The sequence below is a fragment of the Gastrolobium bilobum genome, unplaced genomic scaffold (genome assembly GCF_033153095.1).
Source record: "Gastrolobium bilobum isolate Gb01-03AN ecotype WA unplaced genomic scaffold, APGP_CSIRO_Gbil_v1 utg18078, whole genome shotgun sequence".
NCBI lineage: Eukaryota > Viridiplantae > Streptophyta > Magnoliopsida > Fabales > Fabaceae > Gastrolobium > Gastrolobium bilobum.
The window spans coordinates 68,645-92,892 of record NW_026895203.1 but is presented as its reverse complement, the minus strand read 5'-3'; the positions used below and the strand labels follow the sequence as shown (position 1 = coordinate 92,892).

Sequence of the window (24,248 nt, the reverse complement as noted above, 5' to 3'; positions counted from 1 at the left end):
AGAAGTAATTGTAGTTATTATGTCTTTCATGTTTTCTGAGCCTATAAATAAGGCATATATAAAGCATCATGGAGATACGACAATACAATAAGAATTCATTCTCCTATCACTCTTATCTACATATTCTTCTTCTAGTTCTTATTAATTTTACAACATTTTTATCATATTTTTATTTATTTTTTTATATTTTTTTCAAGATCCCATGAAGGAATAAAGGAGCCATATGAAATTCACAAGGATAAGTCCTACCACTTTAAAAATAAAAATTATTTCACTTTTTTAACAATAAAAAATATTTCAGATGGATTTTCTAGTGAAAAAATATAATAAAGTGAAATATATCATAACAATAATAAATTATAAATTAATTTTGTAAGTACTTTGATATTGATAATTCACTCTTTTATATATAGAATTGTCGTTATCCCTGCAACATAAAATAAAATTATCTCTTACAGTTCTAAAATAATATTATTTTAAAGTTATGGGAATAATTTTATTGTATTAATCTCTTTTATATATATATATATAATCTATTATCTCAAAAGTGATTAAATTTCTTAATTAATTTTTCCTTAAATAATGGGTTATATTATTGTTAATTCCTCTTAATTTTAATTTCTCTTAGTTGATTCTTAATTATTATTATTTTATGTAAGTTGAAGTTTTTTTATTATATTTTTTTTGTTTTTTAATGCATTTAAATTTTTCTTTAATTTTTTTTATGGCGCTGCCCCCGAATCACCTTCATTATTAAATGTACAAACATATAAATAATATTTTCTAAGTCCGTGATGACCCTGAGTTTAATTGACTTGTTATTTATGGTTTTTCGTACTTGTTTGCTACTTTAGTTTCTTTTCGCGTACGGATTAAATTGGAACAACTTTGTCCCAGTTGATCCATGTATTTAATAATAATAAGAGTATTTTTTTAATTTATGTTCTAATATAAATTATTAAAAAAATCTTTACCTAATATTTTAAGATTTTGGATTAAAATGATTTTTTACATGATTCTAGAGTTTCATGAGTTCGATTCTTATCGTTCTCACTTATAAAATTAAATAAGAATCATGTAAAATCAAAAATAAATAAAAAAATTGGACCTATACAATATCTATGCTTCAAATCCAAAGAACTCTTACGTGATGGGCTTTACATGTTCAACATTTATGATTTTATAACTACCTATTATAATATTTTTCTCTCTCTCTCTATCACCGTTGATTATAATATATTTTTTTCTCTTTCTTTATCACGATTGATTTATCTTTATATGATTATGATTTCACACATGACATGTCATGATTTTTTTCACATAAAAGGATCCAGATCCCAACCAATTGTTTTGACGAGGAGTGCGGGTTCAAAAATATCCCAAAATTTATTCTATTACTAAACAAAAGATTAGATTAGGGAAAGATACGTATCCTTCATAATCAAGGAAGAAAATTAATCTCAATGAAAATTGACGGTGAGATCATATAATACCTACCATTGAAAGAACCCTTAAAATCGAACCCAAGGTGTGCCAACCCACTTTGGCCCAAAATTCATTTAACCCAGCAAACATACACCCATAGCAAGGTGCACAATAATTTATTGAAGTGAAACTCAAATCTCCATTTTAGCATTTTTGTCCATCAATTGATCTAAATATAGTCAGCTTCATGCTCTTGTCAACGTTATTAATCTGTTGTTTTCAGTTTGCCGGTAATGTTTAAAACTGATTTCTATATTCGTGAGCCTTCCTCCATTCAATTTTTTATGTTGTTTGTTCCTCTGGCCAGAAAGATAGTTTCAACTTTCAAGTCTCTATACTCATTGCGCCAGCTTCTGATGTCAAAATGACGTTCTTATCCTCTTCTTTCATGTTTACTTATTGCTACACTATACAAGACATTTGCCCACAAAACAAAGCTAAATGAACAGGGTTCTCAATTTCTCATAATATAAAGGGAAATAATTTTTCAAAAAAATATTTATGCAACTAATGCAGATAAGTTATCTGTATTTACTTTCAAAACGACGATTGAAAAATTATAATTATAAAGACTATAATAACCCTGAAATAAATTAAAATTACAAAAAATACTATGATTTCTGTCCCAAAATGACGTCGTATTGGGCTTACTGGAGATAACTTATCTGCAGTAACTGCAGAAAAAGTGAACCCATAATTTTTTTATGTTATAGGAAAATAGTTATCTTATATTGTAGAAACAAGATTGTAAGTGAGACTCATAAGTAAGAGGAAAGAGAAAAAAAAGAAATGAGACCCACCATCTTTTATGTGGGTAGAAAATTAATCATTTAACCCACCGGTCTTTGCATGTCTAATGTGCGTGTAAAAATTAATCTGGATGCTATATTGGTTCTTTATCTCATGAATTTAAGTTTTTCTTTATATAAAAGTAAATTGTTGTTAATGTTTTGATTTAGGGAATTTAATTCATATTACTTTAATGTGATGATGCATTTCAATTATAGTTGGTAATTGTGTTTATATTCTTTGATATAAAAATTGAAGATAATTTGAAAGATTAATTATTTGTTTGTTCGCATTACTACATGGGATGGTGGATTGTATTTCTTTTCGTAATTCTTTATTGTTATTGTTTAAAGAAAAAAATTGGGGGGATTGAATTGCCTATCTTTATTTGTATCCTTTTATTTTTTGGGTAAGATATTGTAACAATCAATTAGTATTATTATGAATATTACTACCAATCAATTTCATCCTTAGATCGATTATGTTGAACCAACGGTTACATTTATTTTCATCTTTGTATGATTATGATGCCCCATATTTACATTAAATATGGAGAATCATAATCATACAAAAGTGAAAATAAATATAAAGTATTAAATATGAGGAATCATAACCATACAAAGATAAAAATATATATAACCGTTCGATCAACATAATCGATCTAACGGTGAAATTGATTGATAGTAACACTAATTGGTTGTTACAATATCCTTCCAGTTATTTTTTACACTATATATTAGGATACTACATAGTTATATATAAAAAAATTATATTGTTTTCTCTTTCCACATCAGTTGAAGTGATTGAGGAGAGAGAATTTTTTTTTCTTCATATTATAACTGTGTCCTACTCGTAGCACATAATGTTAAAATTTAAAAGATACAACTTGTGTCTTTTAAAAGGATAAACTTTTTTCCCATCTATAAATTAAGCATGTTACAAATTTCAATCAAAACTAACAATAATACCTATAAACAATATGTTTAGCGTTTCTCTTGTAATCTTAAAATGACGTCATCGTACAATTTGGGAAAAAATAGTATTAAGATAAAATTTATGTTACATGAGAGAAGTAAAATTATCGAAACGTCTTGTATTTTTTTTTTAAACTCCAAAATAATGTTATTTTGGGTTATAGACAATAATTTTATAAAAACACTTTTTTTTTCATAAATAGTATACAAAAATGTTAAAAATAAAATAAAAACCCAAAACCATTTTGTGGAGCTTACAAGTTACATAAAAACATTATGGGTGGTAGGAGTGTTAACGGGCCGAGCCGAGCCGAGCTTTGATCTTAACGGGACAAGCCTGTATTTAAACGTGTCCGACTGGCCTTAGCCTGTTACCTGTTACGAATATAATATTGGCCTGTGGCCTGGTTTATTTACAAAAAATAAAAGCCTGTGTGAAGCCTGTCTTAGCCTGTTAGCATGTTAAAGAATAAAAATAAGATAACAGAATTCCACAAAAAATCAATTTCCAGATAGAAACCTTAGCTTCCAATTTGCAGCAATAATTTACAAAGTCTACAATAAATAAAAAAAATTAAAGTGAGAGAAGGTAGATAACAGGTTATATTATCTTAACCCATTATAAAAAAAGTGCCAACAAAAATAAAAATAAAATAAATAAAATAAAAAATAAATTGACACAAACGAGCAGTGCACAGTGGAACGAATGAGTTTTTGTGGGTTTGTTTGTGTGAAGGAGGATGAAGGATAATATAGAACAACACTAGTAATTCCATAAATATACATAAATTCAATATATATCCAAATAGCATAATATAGAACAAAACCATTCAAAAAGTCTGTTAAACCAATAAAATGGGGTGAAATAAATTGATGAGAGAGAGTTATTACAAGTAGTATAAATAAATATTTATATACTAGGCTAGCCTGAGAGGCTCTAAGGCCGAGCTTCTGAATTAGAGTTTGATGCCTTTTTATTAAACGAGCTTTTTTACAAGTCCAAGTCTGGTTTCAACACGAGCTTTTATTAAACGAGCTCAGGCCTTTACGAGCCGAGCCAAAAGCTCGTGAAAGGCCTCTGACTCGTTTATCACCCCTAATTATGGGAAATAAGTAATAAAAAGAGTTATTTTCAAATAGTTGAGAAATGGTGCCAATGCATGAATGTTGGCCACAGCCATGAGACACAAATCCGTAGTACGAAAAAGAAAAATGACAATTTCCCCCCAAAAAAAAGACCATAAAATTCATACTTAATAAGAGAAAAAAATAAACAGATACTCCAAGTCGAACAAAAATGGCAAAAAATCCGTACTAATGTTATTTTTCAAATGTATCTCCATCCTAAAACACATTTGAAAAGAATGGCCATACTAGAGCAGTCAAACACGTAGGTTTGACTGACGAGATAAGTCCCGCCAGTAAGAAAGACAAGATCAGAAGCCACGTAGGAAGCCCAACCAATCGCGTCAGTCCATGTCACGTGTTTTCCACGTATCCCGCCACCTGCTGTGACATGTAGCAGTCCCGCCATATCAGTTGGCTAGACTAAGCCATGTGGCCAAAGTCTTGTAACACTTGTTGGCGGCATTCCTTTACAACCGTTCATTTCTTATCTCTTCCTGCACCGGTGCCTCTCCCTCCTCCCTCTTGTTCCCTCTTCTTCTTCTTCGTTTGTCTCCCTCATTTCTTTCCATTTTCGTAAGTCAGAGAGTGAAGCAAGCAAATTTTTGGGTCCAAAGATTGTTCTCCAGTCCGTTAGCACCTCCGCCGGAGCTACTGTGTGCGTTCCCATCTTTCCTCCTTTCCGTTTAGTCACGAAACCACAGGTACTTTGGCATTGTATTATTTTTACCTATTGGCTCGATTTTTATATCTGTGTGTTATGTTGTTGTTTGTATGGTGTTGTGTTTGAACTATTTATAGGCATGATGTGGTTCTTTTTTTTCGAGGACCACATGTTTGTTTTTTGCATGTTGTGGTGTATTGATGTGGACAGATACATGTGTTCTCAAGTTGTTTTGTTAAACGCATATATCTGTTAAAAACATTGCCTCACTTTTTGATTTTAAAATCTCTTGGAACATAGTTTTGTAATGGAGTCCGCTGTCAAACAAAAATTACAACATATATATGAACAATTGAATTTGAAGAAGACCAAACAAGAATGTTTTCCACCCCATTTACTGACTACCCAGTTGTTGCTATTCTTCGGTTTAATTGCCCTTACTCGCCAATTGCAGCCTTCTTCATGCTTACGAAATTTCATAGACAACTTCGTGGTAGTACTCTCAACCACTACAGCTTCTTGATGCTCATTCATGCAGTAATGTTTTATAGCAGCTTGCACATCGCTCTTCAACCGGAACTCTTGTTTCACATACATTTCGTCTCCTCTTGTCCACGGACCACGACCTAAGCCTTCAACATCCAGTATGTCTTTGTTCGGATAATCCAAATTAACAGCCTCATAGTGTGGGATCTCATCCCAAAATGGTGTCACATCTACAAAAAAATAAAAAAATGTGATTTGGCAAATATTAAAGCGATTAAAAAAAATTAATCATACAACACGTTCAATGGCTAACCTGATGTTGGTGGAATAACCGCATTATTGGACACAGGGATAACTGTCTCCTGTGTTATGGGATTATCATGATGTTCATCATCACCTCCATCACTATCATTCTGATCATGGTCATTTGCCAATAGAGTGTCTTCATCTTCCTCCTCCTCTTCATTGTCAGGTTCAACATCTACCATATAGTCACTTTCATCTCCATGCGCAATAGTTGATTGTATGGATGGGGTACCGATCATGACGGCATTTGTGTCTGACTGTTAAGGTCCAACCCACGTGTCGGTGTTGACATTTGGTCTGATGTCTCAATATCCACGTATAACTCAAAAAATTAAGACGTAGTAGAGTTTTGGACAAATGTTCCAAGAAAAATATCAATGTCCTCATCATCAGTTAGATCAAAACCTGCATATTTGCGATTTCCACATGGGACTCGACCCGTTATTGAAGAAATTACCTGATTTTGTTGCAACTTCAACTTCTGACGAATCTTCTGAAGTAGATCTTCAATCGACAAGCCTCGCACAATATACATTGCTATTTTCCCCCCTTCGAATCTCAACCCGCCTACACCGTTAATTTTAGAACCATTATAATATACAAAAGACCGATATTGTTCCATTGTAATAATACATGGGTATATGCAAATAACACAAAAAGATCGGATGCAAGTGGAGATTAAAAAAAGTAAATAAACAACATTTAAATCCGCATTACAGCAAGTGACACAAAACCTTTTGGAAATTACACACACAGCAAGTGACACAAAACCTTTTGGAAATTAATTACACACAGCAAGTGATACAAACAAATTACTACAAGTAAAGAAACCGTCCGTCAAAATCATATACAAAAATAGCAAACATAACCCAAATTCAAAATTTTCAATACTAGCAAACACCGGAAGACCCTATATATAACCAGGCAGGTATCACCGTAAGTGTCAGTGGCGAGATTTAGTACCGGACGCTACCCCACGATTATTTTGTTGAGTACGGGACGCTACCCCACGAGTATGGCGAGGAGTGGCTGGAACGCGTCACAAGAACTGCGGATGTGTCACACTCGTGGCTTAGTCTCGCCAACTGACATGGCGGGACTGCTACATGTCACAGCAGGTGGCGGGATACGTGAAAAACACGTGACATGGACTTCTTACGTGGCTTCTGATCTCGTCTTTCTCACTGGCGGGACTTATCTCGTCAGTCAAACCTACGTGTTTGACTGCTCTAACATGGCCATTCTTTTCAAATGTGTTTTAGGATGGAGATACATTTGAAAAATAACATTAGTACGGATTTTTTGCCGAACAAAAATACAAGAAGAACCCTCTTCAATTTCTTTAAACAACAAAGGTAAAGTCCAACATTCAAATTATTGAACCGCAATGCATCTCATGATGAATATCATTTACTTGAAATATCCATTATTATAATAATTATAATTAATTATTTTATTTTTCTGAAGAGTTTAATTTTGATATGCTATTAGGTAGAAGTGTCTTACACTGTCATCTGCCAGTTTGACAACTCACATGTTATTAAAATTTATTAAATGACACATGATTACACATCAATGAATAATAACATAAAACTCTTTTACAATAGTTTCAAAACTCTTGATTTTAATGTTTTTTATAATAGTTCCACAGAAATGACTACTATATTCAAAGGCTAAAAAATGTCATGAATTCTAATAAAAAAGGTTATTCTAATCACCTAATATTTGACTTGCTCAAAATGTAATGGGTTAGATTCATGAGATTGCAACTCTTAAAAAAGATAGAAAGAATCAAATCCGAAATATGATTAGTCATCTGGTTTAGGAATTTGGACACCAATTAATATATATTAAGAAAATATGATCATAATCATTTGTTTCTTTTTTTTCTTTCTAAAACCGTTTAGCACAATTGGAATACTGTTAAATCCATATTAATATGAAACGTCCTTAGGTGGTTGGAATATTCAATTCTCTAGCCTCTTCATAAAATTTGTAAAGAAACAAACGAATAATAACAAAACAACTCTCATAAATATCTAAATTTAAAAAGAAATTATTTTTGTAAACCTTTATTATTTTCTTACCTGAAAAAGCATTTTTTCCTCAGGATATTTTTTTTTTTTTTTTTGGTATTAACCTCAGGATATTATTTGATATGAGTTATTTATTTATTTTCTTAAGTCATTTTTAAAAAAGATAAATGATTTTTTCATTCAATGAAAATAAGTTATTTTTAGTGAGTCTAAAATGATGTCATTTTACTATTTTAGAAAAGAAATTGAGATGTTTTTATAATTTTAATATATTGCGAAGTTATATTAGTTTTTAACATTACAATTTTTAATTTTTAACTTCAAAATCACATCGTTTAAATTAATTGGATATAACTTTATTTCTAACGACTAAAAGAAATATTTTTTAAAAAAAAATTAAGAAAAAGACCGAAAGAAGAAGAAGGAAATCCGGATAGAGAAATTGGGGTAGACACTTTCCATTTTTTATTTATTTTCTCTCTCTTAATTATTTTAAGACACAGGCCAATGTGGATGAGGCTCCAGTGAATCTAATAAAAATCTGGAGAGAGAGAGAACAAAAAAACAGCATTGAATTTTCTTTACAGAAAAAATATTTATTTATTATCCGTTTGATATGTTATTTGCGACCAGTGTTTTACATTCGTGAAAACATGTCGTAGGTGTTTGTTGTATTGTATCTGTTCCGTGGAGATAACGGTGTAGCGGGTCTCATTCTTTTTTATTTCGTGGAATCCAACCTGCGAGATTCGACAAAATCTCGTGTCTTAGATTTCCTTTCACAAAGAGTGAGGAATTTTCAAAAGTAAGTTTTTTTTTTTGGGTGTCTTTTTCTTCAATGCCAGAAAATTAGCAGCAACAAGGGTCGTGTTCATTTGTTATTGTAATAAACTCTGGGGGCATTAGCTTCGATTGTTTTGGCCAAATGGGTTTCTTACAGTGAAGAAGCTACTTTCAGTGGGATATAGATTGTGATTTTTGTATCTCACTGTGAAATTTGTTTCTCTCAGGAATTTTTACATTTAGGTGGTGGTTGTCTCTGGCATTGGTTGATTTCTTCTTTTGAAGTTGGCAGAAACTTATGAATTTTATTTTTCTTTTATTGCTTTTTTCAAGTGTTGTTGGTTCTCCTTGCTCCCACTTGGGGAGTAGTTTCATATGGTTAGAGTAGTGAATGGTGTGGGTTTGATTTAATGTAAAATATAATTTAGAGTTTGGAGGAGGATTTTATATGTTTGTTGAATCAGGGATTGTGGTTTTGTTTTACTGGGAATGCTTTTCAGCTCTTCATTCATTAGTTTTTTATTGCCTGAAGACTTGAAGGCTATTTCTCTAATTCATGGAAAGTTCTTCTTCCCTTGGCTGTTTGGTGCTAATAATTGAAAGAAAGAGGGTAACTTGTACTGTGGAGTTTGGGTAGTGGCTGTGGGAGTGAGTCAAGGAGGGTGTTATGGATTTGTGGGTTGTTGCAGCTGCTGCTGGAGCTGGGTATGTAGCTAAATATTGGAACAGAATTTCAAAAGTTGGTGATAGCTCGCATCATTTGTCTTCAGAGGATTCATATTTTGAGAATCCTGAGTCCCCAAGATGTCCCTTTCCCTTTCTCAAAGAAGCAGGGAGAGGTAAATCAGGTAAAGATGTTTCTTTAGATAAAAGGGCTTCAGATGGGAAGTCTTCAGATGTGAACTCAATGGATGGTCTTTTGTCAGGAGAAGTGGCTTCTAGTAGAGGGCTTGATAGTGAAAAAACAAGACACTTCAGGAATTATAACAAGAATGATGTCCTATCTATATCGAACTTAGGAGTATCAGTATCACCAAATGATAACTTGAAGAATGTTGAAGATGGAATGGAGCAAAGCTCTGGTATTGTTGGCAATCATGGTTTCTTTCTTCCTGATTCTTCTATCGCAGAGTTTCCTATCCATAACTCTTGTGGACATAAAACCTTTCTCAGGAAGAAACATTTGACTGGGCATATTAGTAGACCTTTAAATTCCTTAGAAAGTTGCTTCATGGCTCAGCTATACAAAGAACATGCCGAAATGGAAGAATGCGTCTTTAGTTTTCTTTCATCACCATCCACGTCCACAAGGTCATTTCATGTAAGCAATGGAAGCCAAATCATCAACAGAGCAAATGAGAGTTTGTTCGGTGCATCAATTGGAAGCAAGGAATATGAGTTGCATAGAGAACCCTGTCAAGAAAAAGATGAAAATGTATTTGGGGTTCCTTCCTTACCAAATATCAGATCTTTTAATGATGCTAAGAAGAAGAAATTTAATGCAGTCATTGGGCAAAGTCAAAGACTGAGCTTTTCCAATGTTGTGTTCAGTGGAAAACACATCCATGCTCAATACGGTATATTTCTTGATTTAAAAGTACCTCTTTAGCCTGTGCTGCATTGCAAATGTTTGTTATATATACTTCTCATTCATGCCTATGTTTACAACTCTTTCCTGTGTTGTGATAACACATTTGTTACTCTTGAGGTAATTATAAATCTTCCAATGCGATATAATATGTTTTTTAGACTTCTCTGCATTCTATGTTTAGTTTCAGTCTCTTCCTGTATTATGAGAAGAAAATTTGTAAAGAAATCTTGGTTTATTTTTATCACAGATGTAAGTTATAAATATAGATATTTGGTATTTCTACACAATTCACTAGCCTCAGAGAATGAGACTCATATACTATGAGTTATTTGAAAAACAAATGGTTTTGAGTTGGTTTAAAGTCATTACATACTGGAAGCGTATCTCTTAGTTTCTATATTCATGAGAATTGATATTGAAACACACAGTAGATCAATCTCATTGTTCCTTTTTACTGATAGATATTTTTTTGGACACGGGGTGGAAAGAAATTGCTTCAGGTCCTAAAACATCGTTCCCAGTATTAATTAGCAAAGGGTTTTATGGTCTTTAACGTATTGTTCAAAGCAAGCTTTCTAACCCAAACATATTGTAACACCCAGTAGTACTCCGGTTTGTTATCATTACGTATGATATTAAGCGCATTTACAATTACAGTAAGTGATTAAAATACGGAATAACTTTTCTTTTGCTATTAATAAACATTTTTCTGTTTAAAACTCTTTCCGTAATTAAACAATTTAAAACTGTCATTATAACTTAAACAATGTGCGGAAAACTTAGAAGTTGCTTAAATATATCATACATTTCTTAGAATTAGGTTTTATGAAGTTCCCATAAACAGTCATAACCTCGAACATCTTTTTCTCCATTCTGCTCTGCTCGCTAAGTCCCTCGCTTGAGCTAGCATCTTCAACGAGCAATTAAATTTTAAGACAGTAATTGGGGCTATCTTGCAACTCCTTGCTGCTTAGCAAGCAATCGTATTTCCTCGCTGCTTTGCTCGCTAAAGCGAGCATGGCAGCAAGCAAATTCCCAACCAGGCAGTAGTTACTGCCATCTCCATATTTAGTTCACTTCAGCAAACAAACCAGCGAACAAACTCTTAAATTTTTAGTTAAGTAATAGGGATTTCTTGGATCCCAAGCAATTACTCGTGGACATGCTCGCTCCTGTCTAGATAGTGGCTACTGTCTCCATTTTAATTTGCTCGTTGAAGCGAGCAAGTCAACGAGCAACTCTGCACTTTGAATGGTTCCCTTTGTTTCAAGGACCAAACCTAGGGGATACTTGCACCATTTTGTACCTGTTTAAACTGTAATGGCAACCATATGTCCAACAAACATAGGTGCACTTACATCCTTACATAATCCCCTTTCTTGGGTTGCAAGCTATTGCTCTTTATTTACTTGCTCAGCAAGTTATCTTCTAATTCATTATCATACATCTTTTGAACTCGTTTCAGACATATTGCACTTCTCTTTCTTCATATTTCTTCCATATATCTCTTATACATGCATCAACCTTTTGGGTCATTCTAATGGCATATAACATACATATTTTTTTCTCATGCAACATATCAATGGACAATATCATAAGGTATATCATCATATTCCAAGTCTATTACAATTGAGGAACTTAAATTATACAAAACATATGATCAAAATCCTACATATCAATTTACATCAAAATGATACAAGGTAATCATGATCATATTATAAGTTCCTACATTCATCTCTTCTTGCTCTTTTCAAAATAATAGGATTACAATTAAATGTACAACAAAATTAATCCAAATCATGTAGCATGCTATAAACTGAAATCTAAGTGGGTGTCTTGCCCTGAGTTGCTCCCTCTCCAGCTGTGGAAGTACCTGAAATGATATCCCAAAAACGTGGGGTGAGATAAAAATCTCAATAAACTAAGTGTCGTTGGAGTATCACTCCACCCTATAGTTTACTTCAGTGCATCATAATATTAAAACAAGTATGCATACATATATACTCTGTAATAAACGTTTAAGAGGGTTCCATTGTGCTTTGTGGCTCTTAGATATCTGTGGAACTTCCAAGAGAGTTCCACTTTACTTTATGGCTCTTGTCTATTCCTTCTCTTCTCAAAAGAATTCCACTCTACTTTATGGCTGATGGTGGGTCTGTTTGTGTGGGGAGAGAGAGTCTCTTTATTTAAGTTTACTCAATTCACGTGTCTGCTCGCTTAAGCGAATAAGTCAGCAAGTAGAAGACTGTCTTGTTTTTTTCATTTTCTTTCTTCTAATGACTAAGTCATCCTTTTCTTCTTATAATAACATCTACTAGCCATCACTTAGAATTTAAAAGGTGTGATAATCTCATAAACTTTCTAAATTTATTCTTTATCTGATAATTCTCTAAGTTTCCGGTAATATTGCCTAATTGCATTTTTACGGCAAAACTTAGTGTAATCTCACTTCTTATTGTAAAGTGAATTATTCTAATATTAATATTCTCTTTCTTTTCTGATTTCTCTCTATTAATTATGATCAATTCCCATTTATCTCATTATACAGGTATGAGTTATTATACATATCATCTGCATCAACAACTGCAAATATTGACCTTTAAATAAATTAGGTTGCTATTTATTTTATGGGTGGATATCATGTCTTTGGTACTTGATTTGTATTTTGTAACGTGTTTTACTTTGATTACTACAAATTTGTTAACACATTCATAATCATCAGATACAGCATTTATCTTCAGTCTTGGGATGTCTTTTGGGATGATAACTTCCATTATGGAAAATAAAAGAGAAATAGACAAGTTAAGAAAGTCGTTGAAGCAGACAGAAAACCTGGTTCAAGATCTACAAGAGGAACTTGAAATGAAAGATTCAATGACTGTGAAGGAGTTACACAATGAAAATTATAGTTCCCAGGATACATGCGATCATTCCTTCTATGATAAGGAGCTAAATGGATTTTCCCCTGAAAAGCATATAGATAACTCTCCAAGAATTGACTGCAAAGAATCCTACGATCCGAAAGAAGAACAAAGTTCAGAATCTATGAGCAAAATCGAAGCTGAGCTTGAAGCTGAACTTGAGAGATTGGGGTTGGACATGAAAGCATCAAGCCTGGAAAGAAAAGTATCTAATCTTGTTGAGGTAAGCATAAATGTTTATCTTTATACTAAATAGTAATTACACAACCTTTGGCACAAAACGTTGTCTTGAAATATATATGTTGTGATGTGTTTTATTATTAATTTTTGGGAAAAGTTCACCAATGCTCCTGTGGTTTACTTCAGAATCACTTATGCCCCTGTGGTTTTTTTCTTATCACATATGCCCCTGTGGTTTGTAAAAGGGTATGTTTTTTATCACATATACCCCTGTGGTTTCTTATTTTTTACAAAGCACAGGGGCATATGTGATAGGAAAAAAACCACAGGAGCATTGGTGAACTTTTCCCTTAATTTTCCATGTATGCAGCTACTAGTTGAATTGGTATCATCCTTGATTGTGGTTGAAATAACAAGGAATGGAAATAATCCTTTCTGATTTATGTGCCTTCAAATAGGGATCATATTACTCAAGTCCTCCCTGTTTTCACCTTTACAGAAAGTACAAAGTATAACCTAGACTTGTAACATGAAAGAGGAATGCATAAAACTTCCACTAAGTCTGATTTATGCTGCATCGTGGGTTTCTCATTCATATGATTAATGTATTCTAGTAGAAATCAGAATTGCCGTAGTAACTGAAAGTTCCTAGCAACTAACTTGCATTCGTGTCTAGAGTAAAAAATCAAAAATCCATGCGCTGCTATAGATAATTAGATATTGATTTTGGTCCCTTTCCCTATTTTATATGCCTTATTTTTATCAGAAGTTCTCACATGACACATATCTTTATTTTGGAAGTCATACGAATTTTCTTATTCCAGTGAAAGTTTACACTCTATGCTGTGTTCCATTGCTTTTTTGGTTGAAGTTAACGGTTCTTAAATGGGTCCATGGGTGCTAATGGGGAAAATTCTTGCAGCTTGACCCAGAGTTTGTAGCAGATTTTGCTAGAGGTGAGTTGCGAGCTGACACGGTCAGTGGAAAAGATTTTGATCATCAAAAATCAAATGAGGATGCCAGTGACACCACACCTCTCCCCGGACACTATGCAGTTTCGCCTCATGAACTGAGTCTGCGTCTACATGAAGTTAAACAATGCCAACTTGAGGAACGGGTGAAGGAGCTTGAGATTGCCCTTGAAAATAGCCAGAGGAAAGTACAGCTTCTGGAATCAGAGCATGAGGGTTATTTCCCAAAGGCATCTTCCTTTAGTAAAGGAAATTCATTGACTTATGAAGACTGTGACCCTATGGCTCAGCCCTTAATTCTCAATTTATCAGGTGAAGCTCTAGATGCATACAATGAGGCCTATGAAGAATTAATAAAGATAAATGACTCTGAAGAAAATTCACCATCAGGCATCCATGATACTGACCACAAAGAAGGTTCAGATTTACATGATTTTCATGCATTTGGGGTTCAACACGGTGGAGCAAATGGTTCCATAACTTACTCCATAGTTAATGGTGGGAGACTATCAAGTGATCTCTCTTCTAACAAGGTGACAATGTTGGAAGGACAAAGCTCTAGCATCTGTGAACCAAATGTTACTGAAGAAAGTAGTGGTTGTGATAATGAGGTGGAAAAGCAATTGATAAGGCAAATTGTTGAAAGGACCAAGAAAGGTTCTCCTGTTTTTCAAAATGCAAAAATGATATTGTATTCTATGGAAGAAGATGAACATTGATATCAACTAGCTTTTAGGAATGTAGGAATATAAAAGAGAGATATTTATGAATACAACAAAGCTTCCTTTGTTTTGACCTTATTTTTGCATCTATGCCTATTCCTCCTCTTTGTCCTTATTATTTGCCTTGGGACATTCAATTTAATTATATTCACTTACCTGTATTTATGTATACGAATTTTCTTGGCAACTTCTTCACTCACAATGACATCTAAAGTCAATGTATTATAACTTAAAGTGAGTATAATATATATTACAATAGAACTAAAAATTTATCATTTGCGCCGAGGTCACATTTCATAACCCAAATTTAAATTTAGTGAATTTATCACTTAATATAAAAATTCTACCTTCTAGTTCTATCTAACTATTTTGTATGTCTGTACCTTGTAAAAGATACATATTAAATAACTATTATTTCGCTGTAATTTCTATAATTTCTCTTTTTCTCCTCTATAGAATTACTAACCTGTTTGTTTGGGCTTCTAGAAAAAGTAACTTGTATCACTTTCTTATTTTAGAAGTGTTTTTTATAAAAGTTAAAGCTATTTATATTTTTATAAAAATACTTAGTTTTTGAAAAAAATATTTGACTTTTGACTCCTGCTTTTTTTAGAAATTAAAATTTTTAGCTTCTAAAAAAAGTAAGTTTTCGACTTTTTTTGTGACTTATGTTTTTTTAAAAAGTAGATATCCAAATGAACTTAAAGTGAAAAGTGTTTTTTTTTTTTTTTGAAAAAAAGCAATTTTTCGAGAAAAAGATGCTCGTCCAAACGGGCCCTTAGACCAATACAGACTTGGCTTCAAGGTTGAGTTATTGAAATAGAGATTAGTACTTGGAACCATAACCCACCATTAGAAGAAATATACAATTTAATGACAAAATTTAGTAATAGGTAAAATTTGTCACTGTTTCTATATTATTTATGACTAAATTTTATTTTTTTATAATAATGACCTAACACCAAGTTCTCACAATAAGATAATTCATCACTAATAATTGATTTCTCACTGTAAGATCTTTACTAATGCAGAATTTAGTAGACTTTTTTTTGGTATCCTAGAATTTAGTAGACTTAAAGAAAGTATTTACGACAAAAAAATTGACTTTAAAGCACAAAAAGTATTATTCATCTTCAATTACTAAGGACAAGGACAAAAAAATTTAGTAGACTTAAATATTGATTTTGTCAGTCATCTTATATAATATTAGTGACAAGCACAAAAAGTATTATTCATCTTCAATTACTCAGGACAAATTATTCATCATTAAGGATTTAAATAATTTATATAAAAAAGTATTCATATCTATATTAATTTGTCACAAATATTCAACATGAATATATTACTGATAAAATACAAGTCTTCCTTACAATATTTTCTGTTCATGAAAATTATTAATTCTAAAAAAAGATAAAACTTTTACTGATTTAATATTATATAAAAGATTTTTTTTATTGTTAGAGACAAATGTCGCATCATTGAAGTATTAACATTAGTATAAACCTATACCAATTTGTCACAAAAATTTAATATTATAATATTAGTGATGAAAATAATATTTTAATGACATATTTCAAACATAAAAATTTGTCAATGACTTAAGTAAAATTTACATTAACTGTCATTATATTAATTAATAATTATTTTCTGTTTTTTAATGACAAACAACTTATATTACAACTTTAAAGCAATATGAATGTCTATGTCTTGTTTCAAATGTTTTAAATTTCATTGTATCTTACCATTTATAAAAAATAATAATTTTCTACTATTGATTAACAGTCACTATTATTTCTTTTATTTATCTATTATTTAATAAATGAGCTTATCCTTGGAATTATTTTATTTTTATTAATATTAAGTGCTTGTATGCACTAATCAACTATGCAACAATAATAAAATTTAATTTTGTTATCAAAAAAAAAAAATTAATTTAAAACATAATAATAAGGCTTTAATATTTTTATAGTGAATGTAGATAAACTCTCAAAACGACGTCGTTTTTGGTTGAAAAATTAAAAAATTATAATGAGAAAGGCTATTATAACCATGAAATAAATTATAATTACAAAAATACTTTGATTTCTGTCTCAGGGCTCAATGTAAATAACTTATCTATAGGGGTGAAACTGGCCTACGGCTCGGCCTACGTCAGGCCAGATCTGACTTAGTATATTTCGTAAAATAGACTGGGTTTAAAAAGCTTGTTTAATAAATAGACCGTAGGCCTACTTTCATAAGGTCTGGCCTATAAGCCTACAGATCGGCCTATATTATACTATTTATTTTAAATAAAATAAAATAAAATAAGTATACCTTGAAGAAAAAATAAAAGATATAAATTTAATCAATTGTAATTATTTATAACTTAATTAAATTCGATTATATTTTAATATAATTCTGACTTTATTTCTTATGTAGGAAGAACCAATATTTCAGCATATTAGATTATGTATATGAATGTATTAAAAGGTTTTTTGGAGAGGTTATACTTACTACAAGCATCATGATGTGTTTCTTAGATTCATATAGTTATTTTAATTTGTTTGTTGGATCTCATGAAATATATATTATTTAGTTTGACCATTTTGCTTTTGAAATTGACTTAAATGCAGATTGTGATGAGTTTTCTTGTGACTCATGTTTCTGTTTGGACGTTGAAATTGTTATTTTTGGTTTAGCAACATAATTTGAGTATTTTGTGAAGTTGATTTATGGTTCTGCTTGGAAGTTAAAAATTAACAAGCTAATGGACTAGGTCAGGTCATTTATTTTTTTATAAACGGGTCAAATCAGGCTAACAGTTAGACTCGTACTAAGCTTAGACAAGGTGAAATTGAAATTTTTTGATATAGGTTTGGGCTTTTTGAGACAAAGTTTGACCCAGTCCAACCTAATTTCACCCCTACTTATCTACGTTGATTGCAGAAAAAGCTAACTCTAATAATAAACACAATTAATATCAACATTCATATCACAAACTAACATATAATATTAATCAATCATCATTAATATAATATCATATTCATCAATACCATTAATTTTCTCGTACGTTAAAGCAAAACTTCCTTAGCCTTCGTCATATTTATTCACTGTTGTATCATAATATTCCGACCATACATAATCTCTTTTTATCCCACCTTTGATCAAGTGCCGGTAAATGATTTTACGGAACCAATAAAATCTATTATTATATTTTTTGCATGATCAACGAAGGAATTTTCTTTCCATAAAACGATTAAATGCAAATTCAAGAATGCATCTTATAAATAATTTGTATTTAGTTTTTATCTAACAACATTTACAAAAGATATAATATATACTATCAATTTGGAAAATCTAAAAGATACTAACATTAAACATGTTAAATAATAAATACAGTTACTCATTAGAACAATCATTGGTGGAGTAAGAGGAAGTTAGGGGGAACAATCGCCCCTTTCACTTCTCAAAATTAACTATTAATATTGCTTATATAGTGATTGAGCAACATGTTTGAGACCACCTGTCGTGTTGTTATAAGAATTGTTTGTTATGTTTTTCCCTAATTTTATTAAGGTTTGTATTTTCTGTAGTTAATGTAGATAAATTATCTACATTTAGCCTAAAACGATGTCGTTTTGGAAAGAAAATTAAGGTATTTTTGTAATTATAATTTATTTCATGGTTATACTAATCTTTCTTATTATAATTTTTTAATTTTTCAACCCAAAACGACATCATTTTAAGAGTGAATGTAGATAAATTTATCTATCTTCACTGTAGAAATATTAAAGTATTTTATTAAAGGGTTCACTTTTTCTACCGTCAATATAGATAACTTATCTACATTGAGCTCAAAACGATGTCGTTTTGAAACTGAAATCAAGATATTTTTGTAATTATAATTTCTTTCAATGTTATAATAGTCAAAACGACATCGTTTTGGAGCAAATGTAGATAACTTATCTACATTCACTGTAGAAACATTAAAGCCTTTATTAAAAGGTAAAATTGTTTGAATTAGTTTAAAAGATATAAAAATATTAAATATTTTGAAAATATATAAAAGAGATAATCTTGTAGAAAATAAACTTAAAAATAACAAAATTAGTTTTTTTTCCTTGTCAATCTCAAATATATTAGGTGTCTACCTAAATATCAATATATAATAATTAAATAAATAAGAATAATTGAATTATGATTTAAAAATTGAACAAAAAATACATTTAAACATGATAAAAATGATTTTTTATCTAGCAAATCTCAAATAGATTTGATACTTATCTAAATATGAATATATAATGAATAGATAAGATTAAGAAGTAAAATTAGGATTTAAAAAATTGAATTCAAAGTAGATTTAAGCATGATAAAATTTATGTTAATTTTAGTCAATCTCAAATATTTAATGTGTATTCAAATATCAGTATCAAGTATAATAAATAAAATTAATGTTATTTTTTAATCAATCTAATTGATTTGACTACTTTTGCTTATAGTATATTATATTCTATTATGATTTATATATTGTGAGTATTTTATTTAATTATATATTTTTTTATTTTAATTATGAATTTTAAAATATATGTAATTTTGCCACGTCACAAAATTTTTTGACTCCATCATTTCATATAAGAAATATTTGAGAAAAGATTTCACAAGTTGAGTTATGAGTAGGGGTGAAAGTGGGTTGGACTGGGCCAAGCTTTCTTCCGAAAAGTCCAAGCCTACGTCAAAAAATTTCAATTTGGCCTGACCCAAGCCTATTACGAGTCTAATTGTTAGCCTGACTTGGCCCGTTTATAAAAAAACAAATAGCCTGACCTAGCCCATTAGCCTGTTACTTTTTAACTTCCAAATAGAACCATGAATCAACTTTACAAAATACTCAAATTTTGTTGCTAAACCAAAAATCATAATTTCAACATCCAAACAGAATCATGAATCACAACAAAATTCATACAATCTGCATTTAAGTCATTTTCAAAAGAAAAATGCTCAAACTAAATAATAAATATTTCATCAGATCCAACAAACAAATCCATATATGTAAATTAAAATAATTACATGAATCCAACAACACATCATGATGTTTGTAGTAAGTATAATCTCTCTCAAAAACCTTTTAATATATTCATATACACAATTTAACATATTGATATGTTGGTTCCTCCTATATAACAGATAAAGTTAGATTTCTATTAAAATATAATCGAATATAATTAAATTATAAATAATTACAATTGATTAAATTTATATCTTTTGTTTTTTTTCAAGCCATACTTATTCTATTTTATTTTATTTAAAACAAATAGTACAATATAGGTCAGCCTGTAGGCTTATAGGCCAGGCCTTGTGAAAGTGGGCCTACGGCCTTTTTAATAAACAAGTTTTTTCAAAGCCCAAGTTTGACCTATTTTACGAAATATACTAGGTCAGGTCTGGCCTGACGTAGGCCCAGCTGAAGGCCCCTGTGGGCCGGCCGGCCCAATTTCACCCCTAGTTATGAGTATTCGGACTTGGATAGGCATGAGAGGATAACTGTGACAAAACAATGCAAACATTGCTTACAAGTCCAATGGTGGTTTGTTAGGTGCTTGTACCAACCTCAATGAATACACTGATGATGAATTGAAAGTCTTCCTTGGTAGGAATCCGACATGCATGCATATTGTGATCTCGCACTATATTTATGCCTTTACTCTATTTTGTTCACTTTGTAATGCTTTACTGTCTCTTTGTTTGCAGACTGCGAGATGTCTAGCAAGCTAAAAAAAATGGAGAAAATGGCAAAGAATAGAGCGATAGTCGCAGCTGGTGGCGAAGGCACTAGTTAACCTCAATTCACCTCTTCTAAAGCTTCTGTTCAGGATCAAACGAGATCCACTACTCCTAGGCTCACTTCACCTGGCCCTGTTCAAATTCAGATGGATGCCTCCCCTCAAACCTTTGAGAAGGGGAAGAAAGTGCAAAAAGAAACCAACAATAAGGAGAGCATAAGGTCCTAAAAAAAAGGAAGGCTTAGCATTTTGCCCCCACTGACCAGGGTTGGCAAAATGGGCCAACTTGGCTCGACCCGGCCCAACCCACATGCAACCCAAAAAAAATGAGCAAGAAAACCCAACCCAACCCGACCGGGTTGGCTCAAAAATATGGCTCATGGGTTGGCTTGAAAAAATAGCTCGCGAGTTGGCTCGAAAATTGCTCGCGGGTTGGCTCATTTTCAGCCTATTTAAATGAACCTGTAGTATTAATGCACCAGCTATGTGGTTTCCATCAGCTTAAACAAAGGGTTACAAAATGAGAAATAAAAGCAAAATGTTCTAGTTTCGAATTTTCTTCACAACAAATTTGCATCAACATCGAGAAACAATCAGAACCACTTGCTACAAAGTGGGTAAGATATTTGAACCAAACAGAGCCAGCACAACCTAACAATATAAAAATGGCAACGATATGAGAAGATTAGGGACTTAGGTTTAGAGAGGAAGAAAGACGATGAGAGCATGTGTGAGTTTTGCCCATTTTTGTATATTATATTTTGTATTTTTTTTTTTTAAAAGCTCAACCCGCGAGCTGGCCCGTTTGACCCGCGAGTTGGCTCATTTTTTTTCGAGCTGGCTCGAGTCGGGTTGACAGCTCATTTTTGCAAACCCAACCCGACTTATTTTTTATGTTACGAGCCAACCCGACGGGTTGGCTCCTTTTTGCCAACCCTACCATTGACATTGTGAGATGGAGAGAGGGATGAGGGTCTCCCCAAGACTTATATCAGAAGGGAAAAGAAATAGGTCCCCTGCTGGAGGGCTTGGCTGACAAGGAAAGCGAGGAAGAAGCTAAAAAGTTAGATATTTGGCTTCAACGCTCTTCCTCCCTTTCTGGTGCTTTTTCATATATGCGATCTCGCATTAATGCTCTTCAAGCCTTGTTAAAAGAAAATAATAATACTTGTGCTGCTTTAGAAAAAGCAAAGCAAGAGGCTGAAGAAGCAAGGAACACCAAGATGAAGGCCAGAAAAGACATCCAGAAGGAGTTGGATACTTTGGAGACCAATCATGCCACCATCAAGACCCAAAAATCTAGGCTTTCCAACAAAGTAAAATCTATGGAGAATGCTGCTACTAACTTTGAAGAAATAAAGAAAAATTTGGAGAAGGATGTCGCCAAATACCAGCGATTGTGGGAAACCGAAGATGAAGTGACATACAACAATGTCATAACCCAAGTTCTTCATTTCAATCCCATTGTCAAGCTTGATAATGTTCACTTCTTCTACTACTTGAAAAATAGACAATTGGTGAAGATTAATGAGCAGACCGAATATAAGGAACTGGTAGAGTTGGTAAGCATGATGGATACTGACACATTGCCCAATCCCGCTACCGTAGAAAATATGATGATTTGCAATACTGATGTCAATACTGGTGTCGTAGAAGGGGGAACTGAAGGTGGCGAAATGACGGTTCAGATCATATAGCTTTCTTTGTCGTTTTTCTTTTTCTTTTTATCTTCATCATTTTTTATCACGGTTTGTTCCGTGGAAACAATGCGATGGTCTGTACTTTTTGGAAGCTCTGTTGCTTCAGTGCAATTATTTTCACTTTAACTTATACGAGTATCTTTAGTACTCACTTCATAAATTAATTTTTTGAATTTATTTCAAACCTGCATCACGACATTATGTATGGAAATTTAACCATAGAATTTATTCATGATACATCAATGTGTACCTTTCTTTCATTTTGATGTCGCTTTGAGTGAGATGGCTGAAAGTCGTTTGTGATCTCGCTATTCTGAATTCGATGTCGCTTCATTTAATATTTATGGTACTTACCTAAGGTTCAAGCCTTAGGCAGTGGTATAAGGGTTCATGTGCCTATATACCAGTTTTCCCTTTTTTTCAGGACCTAAGGTTCAAGCCTTAGGCACTAGTATTAGGGTTTAGGTACCTGTATACCAGGTTTACTTCAGGCCTAAGTTCAACCTTTAGGTATTAGTATTAGGGTTCAGGTGCCTGTCTACTAGAGTTCACTTTTTGTCAAGACCTAATGTTCATGCCTTAGGCAATGGTATCAGGGTTCAAGTTACATGCATACCAAGTTTACTTCAAGCTTAAGGTTCATGCCTTAAGCACTAATATAAGGGTTCAGGTGCCTGCATACTATATTTAATTCAAGTCTGGTATAAGGGTTCTGGTGCCTGTATACCAGGGTTTACTTTCTAAAGTTCTCGCTTTAGGGGAATAATCTAAGGTTCAGGCCTTAGATTAGCTTTCATGCCTTCAAATCTTCCATTGATTTCTGCCTAAGGTTCAAGCCTTAGAGACTGAGTTAGGATTGTGATTCCTAAGTCAGCTTTCGCTTTTAGCAGGTTCAAACGAGATTCATATCTCGCTTGTTCATTGAAACCTGCAACTTTCACAGATCTCAAAGAAAAAAGTCATTATCATTTTAAGATGATAAGTTCAATGAGATTGATTCACAAAGGTTCATAGTTCAAGACAATTCATAATAATTGAATCTGTTTAGACAGTTCAAGATATATGATCAATTATAGAATCTTTTAAGTTTATCTGCATTCTATGTGCGCGAGATAGTCAAACCTGATAAGGTTTCAATGCTATAAGCCCATATATCAGTTTTCTTTATCACGCGATATGGTCGTTCCCAATTAGCCGTGAGTTTTCCTTCTTGTGCATTTTTTTTGCCAATCTCAGCTCTTCGAAGGACCAAGTCACCTAGTTCAAATTTGCGCGAGATAACATTTTGGTTATATCTCGCCAATTGTGTCTAAACTATGGAGAAATGTTTGACTGTTGTTTTCACTATTTAAGTGAAATCTCCTCCACGTTGGTTCACCAATTTCCACTGGAATCATGGCTTCACTAATATACACCATTTTAAAAGATGTTTCACTAGTGGTTGAATGCAGAGTGAATCTGTTTCCCCAGAGGATGTAATCGACATGGTCTAGCCATTCACCTTTGGCCTCTTCCAGCCTTCTTTCAAGTTCCCTTTTCAAAATTCAATTTGCGGCTTCAACTTGGCCATTGGTTTGTGGATGTTCAACCGAAGTGTATATATGTTTCACTTGAAATTCTTCCAGTATTTCATCGAACTTCCTATCCACAAATTGGGTGCCATTATCAGTAATGACGGTGTGCGGGACACCAAACCTGCAAACAATCTTTCTGTAGAAGAATCTGCGGACCTTGTTGGTCGAGATAGTTGCTA

At 32.4% G+C, this 24,248-nt stretch overlaps 1 protein-coding gene across 2 annotated transcripts; it reads left to right on the top strand.

The window, feature by feature from the left end:
- Window positions 1–8,529: 8,529 nt before the first annotated feature.
- LOC133299503 (uncharacterized) lies at window positions 8,530–15,081 on the top strand. Of its 2 annotated transcripts, none has more exons than XM_061498979.1 (3): window positions 8,530–10,225; window positions 12,968–13,383; window positions 14,263–15,081. In XM_061498979.1, the coding sequence occupies exons 1-3, from the start codon at window positions 9,316–9,318 to the stop codon at window positions 15,028–15,030; spliced, it is 2,094 nt and encodes a 697-aa protein (XP_061354963.1). In that variant the 5' UTR covers window positions 8,530–9,315; the 3' UTR covers window positions 15,031–15,081. The 2 variants fall into 2 exon arrangements, with proteins under 2 accessions (XP_061354963.1, XP_061354957.1); XM_061498973.1 differs by having other exon boundaries at window positions 12,962–13,383.
- The last annotated feature ends 9,167 nt before the right edge of the window (window positions 15,082–24,248 follow it).

Excerpts from the sequence above, each read along its gene's own strand:
- LOC133299503 (XM_061498973.1), top strand. The coding sequence starts at position 9,316 with ATGGATTTGTGGGTTGTTGCAGCTGCTGCTGGAGCTGGGTATGTAGCT. Across the intron at positions 10,226-12,961 it reads ACACATCCATGCTCAATACG|ATACAGCATTTATCTTCAGT; the intron begins GTATATTTCTTG and ends CATAATCATCAG. Across the intron at positions 13,384-14,262 it reads AAGTATCTAATCTTGTTGAG|CTTGACCCAGAGTTTGTAGC; the intron begins GTAAGCATAAAT and ends AAATTCTTGCAG.